The sequence below is a fragment of the Ostrea edulis genome, chromosome 6, assembly GCF_947568905.1.
Source record: "Ostrea edulis chromosome 6, xbOstEdul1.1, whole genome shotgun sequence".
Classification (NCBI taxonomy): domain Eukaryota; kingdom Metazoa; phylum Mollusca; class Bivalvia; order Ostreida; family Ostreidae; genus Ostrea; species Ostrea edulis.
Genome location: NC_079169.1, coordinates 47393698 through 47403697, shown reverse-complemented (window position 1 = coordinate 47403697; position 10000 = coordinate 47393698). Strand labels below are relative to the sequence as shown.

The following is a 10000-nucleotide window of genomic DNA, read 5'->3' as shown; positions in this document are numbered from 1 at the left end:
AATTGTCCGTATGGACTGGCCAGCGTGCTCGCCGGACTTGAACCCGATTGAGCATGTATGGAACATGCTGCAGGTTGCCCTTTCACGCCGTAGAGCACAACCCACGACTTTGACAGAGCTCGGAAACGCCCTCGTGGAAGAGTGGAACAACCTTCCCATTGGAAACATCCGGGTGCTTATTGACAGCATGGCTCGACGTTGTCAAGCCATCATTGATGCAAGGGGAGGCCATACCCGGTATTGACACTTCATCGACTAAGTGTAATGATGGACTATCCCCAAAAACTGTGTAATTCTTTCTCTGGTTTGTTGTTAACTTTTTGTAATGAAATGCCTTTTGGTGTTGTTATCAGATTTCAAGCATTCCGTATTGATAAAAGTTCATGCCGTTCATGAATTTTCATTCATAACCTGAGTAAACACGTTTCTGAGTCAAATTTATGTCTTTTGTGATGTTAGTGATAAATTACACACATATAACCTAGTGATCCTTATCAAATTTTGAGTAGTATATTACAGGTACTATTGCTAAGGACACTGAATTCATTAATGTTCATAATGACATAGAGAAGTTGATTATCTTCTTTTCCCAAATTTGCATTTCCATGTTCAACTGCAGAATCCACTACATTTGTATAAATATAACAGTTTTAGTTGTAGTAGCAAACATAGTGAAAAGTCTGCTGCAGAGCTGTCGAAAAACATCAGTCGTGTTGGCAAGGCCAATCAAATTTTGTCTGGACTGGCAAAATTCCTCATGCACATCAGTCCAGATGACAAATAACAATATCTGATGTGACATTTAACATGTTTAATTGGGATCAGCATGCCAAAATAATTTTTTGACATGAAAGCCACAGTAAAATATTGCAGCATGGGTAATTAATTTTGTAAACAGGACTAAACTGGACAAAACGAGGAAAGCAGAAAAAATTGGACAACAAAAGAGTCAAGGTTTACAAACATTTCAGTATTGTTTGCTATTAGGTCATGGCTGGCTATATGGAAGTAAGGATGATGTGCAAATTCAGACAGATGTTGAGACAGAAAGAAAGACAGATGAATGTTGAGATAGAAAGACAGATGGATGTTGAGAAAGAAAGACAGATGGATGTTGAGATGTTGAGAAGAATGAAAGACAGATACTACCTTGAGTAACGTTTTACAATTCATCGCTTAAGAAAAATGCCCTATAGAAGCTCGTGACGGGGGTATAATGTACCATTTTTGATATCTTGTTAACATAAGGCTTTCATATTTCATACAAATGTAGTTGACCATTAAATCTACATATTTTTAAGTCATGAGGTCAAGGTCACAAATCTTCCATCTTTGTGATACAGCAAGTTGAAAAGTTTTCAACATAGACCTTTAATATTTTGTGCAAAGGTAGTTGATTAAAGAAAGACATGTGATTCCCAGAAGGCTTCCACATTTTCAAAGCGGGGCCCTAACATATTCTTGGCACATAATACATGTACTTATTTCTCTGATAGATTGATTTACTTATTCTAACGCTTCATCTGGATTATTTTACCTGGAATTAAAGTGTCCAGATTAATGAGGCCTGACTGTATATAACAAGATGTACTGTGAGCAATGCTCACTAAGAATACCCCCCGCTTACCCCAATCTCCCAAAGGGTGTTGTTAATAGGTATAAATTACCTCTTTCCTGAGTGTAAAAATATGGTATGCATTTGTAGAAGAAAATGGAAGATATAGTCCAAACACAAATCCATGGCATAAACCTATAATTTTGACCTTGAGATCAAAGGTCAAGGTCATAAAGAGGTCATGAATGTACATGACACATAGTCTCATGGTGATACACCCATGTCTTATGGTATGACTATGTCAAACCCTATAATCAATTTTGACCTTGAGGTCAAAGTTCAAGGTCATATACAGGTCATGAAGGTACTCGACACATCGTCTCATGGTGATACACTCATGTGTCAAATATGATATGCCTATGTCAAAGAACAAAGAGGTCATGGCCCGGACATGAATCCATTGTAAAAACCTTTAATTTTGACCTTGAGGTCAAGGTCATATGGAGGTCATGAAGGTACATGACACATCGTCTCATGGTGATACACTCATGTGTCAAATATGGTATGCCTATGTCAAAGAACAAAGAAGTTATGGCCCGGACACGAATCCATTGTAAAAAAACCTTTAATTTTGACCTTGAGGTCAAGGTCATATAGAGGTCATGAAGGTACATGACACATCGTCTCATGGTGATCTACCTGTGTGCCAAATATGGTATGCCTAAGTCAAAGAACAAAGAAGTTATGGCCCGGACACGAATCTGCACAGACGGACGGACAGACAGACGGACAGACAGACAGAGTGATTCCTATATACTCCCCAGAACTTCGTTCGGGGGGTATAAATATACTTTTCACTTGCTTAAATAGAGCATTTCCTGCTTCTACACAGGTTTCAGCATATTCAAATCTCATTCTTAAGACCTACCGAAGCTGCTGCCACAGCATGCCTCAAATATTCTGTAAGTAGGATAGAGTAAAGTAGAAAAAGGACAAGTCAGAAAGGGTCCCATGATATATCTGAAAATTTAAAGGGGTCTTCCTTTCCCTAAAGGGGTCTTCCTCTCCCTACTTCAAGTATCATGCATAAAATTTAAGAGAATATTCCCAAGGAAACTGAAGTTATTGCATACCATGGAAAGTGCTGATGGATGGACAGACAGACAGACAGGCAGAAATATTACTTTTAAATTCTATGAAAATCTTCTTAAATAATCTCAAATTATTACCTGTCATAGAAAGTGCTATTATCTTGTTAATATCAAAATATTCTAAGTCCCCTAACTCTGTAAAGACAACACCAATAAATCTGAAAATCAAGAGGTCTTCCTATGCCTAATCCAAGTATTATGTGTAAAATCTATGAAAATCTTCCCAAAGAAACTTATATTATTGCATGCCATAGAAAGCGCTGACGGACGGACAGAGTGATTACTATAAGGCATCCACCATATGACGTGGCCCTGACAAAGTCTACTACAGCATCTGAACTTACAAGGAGCATAAAACATGACCAGCACTGATGGATTTTCTGCCAGGATCGTGGAAAAGTTGTCATCTGTCAAATGAACAACGTCCGATGGCTCGTCTGACCAGGCTTTCTCTTCCTCTTTGGGTTGGGGAGGCTTGGGGCTTCAAGAGATTTCTTTAATCAACACTTGAGATATACTGTATAAAAGATATTTTCTTTCTGCAACACTTTTCTATTCTTTATGTACCCATATCTTGCTAATTAAACTATGAATTGAAAACTTGTATCCATCTTACTCTTTCATCCAGCTGAGAATTCCATCTTTATTATTTTCTCCTCCATAAGAAAATTTCTTCTTTCCATTTCTACAAGGATGGAAAAGTAGATGATACAAATATCTATAGAATGCCATGTGTAAAAGTTAATCATGCCTGTTAAGTGTTCAGAGTTGAGGACTTACTCAAAGTAAAAAAGAGTGGGAAATCCAGTGATATTGTACTCCTGTCGCAGCTCCATCTGATGGGGTTTGTCTACATCTATCCCAGCAAGCACCTGTCATGAAAACATGTAATCATCACAGCATAGCATAAATACTATAAACTACTTTTTATTTGCATATCTACATCTAAATTCTCCAGGTATCTTGACACAAAAAATAGGTTCTGATGTGTAATATTTTATATTTACAGAGTGATGTACAAACTGAACATTTGCAATAAAAGTTAAGTTTTATTGATTACTCCAACAAGATCACAGAAATAAAAGTTCTGCAAATTCAGTGATTTCAAGTGTGATGGAAATTTTGGTGGATTACACAATCGTTTTATCTGTTGATGTCATTTACTGCTCTCAGAACGGTATCATGATTGTCAACATGTCACTTTCCTTTTCTCAGGACTGTCATTTGTCAGTTCCTCTCAAGACTGTACCACAATTTTCCATTAACATATCACCTACTGCTTCTCCTTTCAGGGATGTGGCTGCTGCTGCAAAATCAGGCTTCAATCTTTTACAAAATCCACACCCTGAAAATTCAATAGAACAATACTGAACTACAAGTTCAAATACATGGCTTGTCATACAATACATGTACATATATTTCTGGTTTGCAGGAATAACATCAATGAAATAAGATTGTTTGTTGCTCTTCTGAAATGCATGAGCATGAGTGGAACAGGTTGTATTGAAACAGATACTCACACGGAGCATAAAACATGACCAGCATGGGCTGTTTCTGTTTTCTGAGCATTTTGTAGAATGACTTGGGGGACTCTACATGGACCACATCTTCTGCTCCGGACTCCTCCTCCCAAGGAATGTCTCCCGTGGGGTCAAGTAGAAAATTTACCATCGACTGAAACGATGTCAATGGGAGTTTAAATTTTGACAGTTTGGTGCATACCCAATTTGGCATCTATCAATGTTTATGCTATGTACAAGTACAATAGAAAGTGTGAAATGCTATCTTTGAACAAAATGTTTGATGTATTAAGTGATAGTGTTCCCTAAGACTTGGAAAAAGGAAGATATTGAAAAATAAATTGTGCAAGTAGGGCACATGATATGCATGTCAGGAAAAGAACACTATGGCACTGTTTCACAGTGATTTTTCCTTCATGCTTGTGTTATCTGAACTTCAAACTCAATATGATGGATCCATTCAGTCACATTTCAATGTGTGTAAATGTATAACAATGTAATTTCAAATTGGGAGTCACTGTGACCTATTTGGTCTATGAAACATATTCTATCCAGGATATATTACCTAGAAAGGTTCAATATGATCTAGACCTGTAAAAGCAGGCATATAGTGGACAATCAGACATAAATATGACCCATCAAAGACAATGAGCAATGGAATAAAATATCATCCAAAAACTTGTCTTGAAATTAATTCTAAGCTGAATATTTATATTTAGCAGATGTAATTCATAAATGTACTGACTTAACATCATACATGTACCTTTGTAACCATCTTTCTGTCATAATCTTTATTAAAATTTCCACCCCTAAAAAATTCAAGATAAAAGAGCATGCAAAAACTATTTTCAAATGCAAGCAGATAGCTTTTTTCTTTTACATGAAAGATGAAGATAACGAACAGTGATCAATCTCATAACATGTATATAAATATCTGAAGTAGAAGAAGTCTATAACATTTAGTAGCAGTGGTTGATATCATTCAACACAGGTAATCATGTAACAAAAAGGAAATATTTCTTTAATATCGCAACAACAAATTGTTGATTTGCTGTACACAAGACCAACTGAACTTAATCTGTCCTATTCACTGCTCTGTTTTATTTCTCTCTCACACGATTTGATAAATGTTTAAAGGTGTGATGTTGTCAGTTGTTTTGTAGAACAATAAGTTTAGAGAAGTTTATTTTATCCCATGGAGATCCGGGTTAGAATAGGTCCTCAGTACCCCTTGCTTGTTGTAAGAGACGACTCACTAGGGAGATCTTTTGAATGAGACTGCAAAAACTGAGGCCCCGTGTCTGATAAAGATCCCTCCCTGCTCAAAGGCCATAAGCGCCAAGCATGGGCCTAAATTTTGCAGTCCTTCACCGGCAATGGTGATGTCTCCATATGAGTGAAAAATTCTTCAGCGGGATGTTAAATTCAGAGATCTTACTGAAACACACTATTAGTTCATTATATACCTCACGCGAGGTTTCTGGGTGCTTGCATATTATTTTCACAAACACTGCTGTTGGAAAGATCCTAAAAGATTAAATCTCGCAGTAATCTTCAGATTTCTAATGTATGCCAAGCAAATCATAATGAATTTTCAGAAATATTTATTCATCTATCAGATCAGAGTATAAATTTTTAAACATCTTCTGGGGGGTTGGGGGGTTGGGGGGGTTGGGGGGGGGGGGGGGGTTAACACCTACTGTTGATCTACTCTGGCTCTCAAGTCACCAAAATTTCATAACACTACCCTAGGATGCTTCTATATTAATAAGAATAACTCATAATAACTATCACTGTGGTTCTGAGAATTAAAATCTTTAAATTTAAAAAACTACATCTAGGTGAAACATCAAATTTCCATCATGACCCCATTGACACATCACTAAGTAAAACTTTAAATTCCCTATTGTGGTCACACTCTGGCCCCATGGGTTATTGTTTGAACAAATTAGTGTAATCAAGTTGCAACCTTGGATTTTTTGGTTCAATAGTTCTTGAAAAATAAGATATTTTTAACCACCATACTATATTTTCACAATTTCATTTTCATAAAATCATCAACCCTTAGAAGGGAGGCATGACCCATCATTTGAACAAACTTGAATTTCTTTTACTCAGAATGCTTTGTGGTAAGTTTAATTGAAATTGGCCTTGTGGTTTTGGGGAAGAAGTAACAACAATGAAAACTCTACAACAACAACGATGGACAAATTTTAAGCTAAAGAATCGTCCACCTCCAACATACTTACTAGTAAAATGATGTGTTGTGTTACAGCAAATCAGCAATCTTTAAAGGATGGTCTATTTCATGTTAAATTCACATAACACACAGAAGAACATTTGACAAAGTGATATGTTTTTATTCTATATTCTACACTTTGCAGTTCACTCACTTGTAATGCTTTAACTCAATAGTAGCTGGGTTTACTTTCATGTTTTTACACAACTTTTTGGCATCACTGTAAAAACATCAAAAGAAAATTTGAGTGCAATAAAACAAATCACGAGACTACTGTTGAAAGACTACTAGAGTTCGGAATGATCTGAATTCCTTTTGTGAAGTAATACACCACTCACCTACAGTCGACGATGACCAACGAAGCCTTGCCTTTCATTTCTAGGGAAACTTCACTGAATATTGATTTATACTGGGATAAAGATTTACCTGCAATCAAAATTGTCACTTACTGTTAATTGTTCTCTATTTGCCAAAAACTTATTTTTTCATAAATTTGCAAGGTTGTGTTGACTGTTCAGGCAAAAATATGTATGTAGTGAAAAGCAAATGAACATTTACAGAAATTCTCTTCCCATGGACTCCAACCATAAGACATTTGAGAAAAAATTAACATATATCTGTATTTTTATAAATAAACTTTGTCTACAACATGCACATGATCCAGGTAAGATTTTACCTGAACTAATTTCATTAGCTCAGCATGTCTGTCTGATCTAAACTCCAAACAGTTTTTACTTTATAGGAACAGCCACAGAAAACAAATATGGTCCAAAGCATCAGACCCTCTTTTATGATGTGGCAATTTTTGATTCTGTACAATTTACAATTTTTTCTTCCACTGAGGTTACCCTGCCTAATGACACATTATCAAATCAAAACCTTTTTTTCATCCACAGTATTTCAAAATTCATCACACCATAAAGTGGCTGAACAATAAAACATTTTATTTAGTTAACCAATGAGAAACCTCTGACATTTCCATCCTAAATTACAACCCTTAGTATTTCTCATGTGTATCGTAATTAATTGCAACAAACACTTAAGTCTTCATTCATACTTCTCACTTAACAACATAAGATTATGTAGGTGGTTTTGAACGTGTGTGATCTTGACCGCCAGACTTACATTTCTCAAGACTTTCATCTTATCAACAACCTGATCTAGAACCCAAGATAACAGACTTCCAATATATTGTGGCAGTTATATATATCTAAAAACATAATCTACCGTCCAACAGAATACACTTACTGAAGAAAATAAATCGTTAATGTATGACCTGATTAATTATATACGGTGCATGACTTCTAGTCTGCACTTTTTATCCCTGTCATGTGTAGCAGGTAAAATACACAGCTTGAAGCTAACATGTTAGACTAAGACCATTTGTTTATAATGGAAGAGAGAATGACTAAACTATGTCACAGCTGTACATTAAAAACAATCTGCAACCACTTGTCGTAATCTGGACAAAAACATGTTTTGTTTATATGGAATCAATGGCTGATATATCATATAGCATGGAACTATATACACAGCAAATATTCTGACTATGGAAAAGGTTTTAATACATGTTTTTTTCCACAAAATTCAGTTAGAGGTCTCACTTATTTTTAACCAACACTTGAGACTACTTTTGTCTTTATTTGAACATATACCAGCATCTTAATAAAAATTCAGAATTCAAAATCCTTATTCCTATTTTGACAGCTAATTAATCCCCCCTTTGAATTGTGTCCAAAGAATTATGATGACATCAAAATCTTGTTTTCTTACTTTCTACAAAATGTATAACTTTATAATGCTTCTGACTGGTTTATATTTTTCAATCTCTCAGTATCTACAATGACATTTGTCAGTGAGATTTGACTTGGAAATGTAATGAAATAATTTCCTTAATAACAAATTAGTGCATTTCTTGCAGCGTTCGTATAACTAGAAATAATGATAATAAAAGTCTAAAGAATAAACTGTACTATTCATCAAAGAAATAAATGTAATACATATGTATATTCAGCAAGCATTAAAAATTCTTTATCTTTGGTTCTCCATATGCAAGGGATAATTTTAATTCCAATTCTAAAACATTACAGAGATATTGTAAGAATACGTTTATTGTAGTTTTATTTTGATTTGTTTAACCCCATACATAAAGTAGTTAAAAAGCAGAGTGTGGCAGAAACAGATTGGAATTTAAGCTTTACATTAAAACTCTGATATAGCGAATTTCTGCGGACACTCTATAAAAATTCACTATAAGCGCTATACGTTTAGAGCGAATTCATAATTCAAATATAACGAATTCGTTATAAAACTGATTTGTTCTATATGTATATCAGTTATATAAGAAATCAGCAATCGATATACTTGTATTTGCATTGTCTCCAAGAGAAATTAAGCCTAGATATTTTCAAGAAGAAATATTTTTATAAAAGACATGTACACCCTGATTTATATATGATAATTTATCTTGATGGATTATTTAATCACACAAGCACATGCCAAAAGAAAAACGTCAACAAAATTATGTGTAATACATACAAACAGTCTGTCTTTTTAAAATATCATCTCGTGGGGATCCGGGTTATAATAGGTCCTCAGTACCCCCTTGCTTGTCGTAAGAGGCGACTAAATGGGGCGGTCCTTCGTATGAGACCGCAAAAACCGAGCTCCCGTGTCACATGATCAAGATCCCTCCCTGCTCAATGGCCACAAGCGCCGAGCATAGGCCAAAATTTTGCAGCCCTTCACCGGCTGTGGTGAAGTCTCCATATGAGTGAAATATTCTCGAGAGGGACGTTAAAACAATATTTAATCAATCAATCAATTAAAAATATCTGTCAATCGTTGAGTGTGTCATGTTTTTTTTTCTTTCCTTTTTGTTAATAAATTTCTCAATAAACGTATGTGTAAGTATTGTTTTGTGTTAACATTCTCTTTTGAAAAAATACAACAGAAATTTCGTAATAAGTGTGGATCCTTTATGGCAAAGGAAAGCGATTGTTAAAAATCACGAGGTTGAAAAGAAAAAATTGTTATAAAAGGTTATTTTTACGTTCATTTTTAATTCAAGGGGAAAAGAAATTTACTTCGTTATACCCGTAAATTCGCTACATCCGTGTTCATTATAGACGCTGATTTTTATATAAAATATATAGAGAATTTGCCAGGGAAATTGATTTCACTTCGCTATAGCCGTAATTTCGCTATATCCGTGTTGGCTATATTAGAGTTTTCCTGTATTTGACTGTACACCATCGAGCGTACCTCTGGTCACTTTTCAACAATTCTTAGTGCCTTCATGCCACATCAACATCGTTTCACACACTGAACATGTTAAACACTCACTTCCTCTGACTGATGACAACAGAATCATACCACAACAGACAACATTTGTAAAGGGGGAGTTAGATAGAAAATAGCATTACTTATAGAAAGAATTCTCGAATATGGGTTATCTCGAATATCCCACTTCTGTTGAAATGTCTTCAAGGTCCCAAGTCATAATTTTACATTGTGCATCTCAATGTGCAGCAAA

At 35.3% G+C, this 10000-nt stretch overlaps 1 protein-coding gene across 3 annotated transcripts in view; it reads right to left on the bottom strand.

Moving 5' to 3' along the window:
• Positions 1-10000, bottom strand: part of LOC125683807 (protein disulfide-isomerase A5-like) — a 30896-nt gene that overhangs the window by 16134 nt on the left and 4762 nt on the right. For 2 of the 3 annotated variants that reach the window (XM_048925275.2, XM_048925277.2), the window contains exons 3-10: positions 6804-6891; positions 6620-6685; positions 4990-5035; positions 4227-4380; positions 3984-4051; positions 3487-3578; positions 3323-3391; positions 3051-3187 (exon numbers count right to left, since the gene is read on the bottom strand). In XM_048925275.2, coding sequence (XP_048781232.2) covers positions 3051-3187; positions 3323-3391; positions 3487-3578; positions 3984-4051; positions 4227-4380; positions 4990-5035; positions 6620-6685; positions 6804-6891 — 720 coding nt within the window. Of the gene's footprint in view, positions 1-3050; positions 3188-3322; positions 3392-3486; positions 3579-3983; positions 4052-4226; positions 4381-4989; positions 5036-6619; positions 6686-6803; positions 6892-10000 lie in introns of those variants that run through there. The other variant, XM_048925276.2, reaches the window with a different exon arrangement.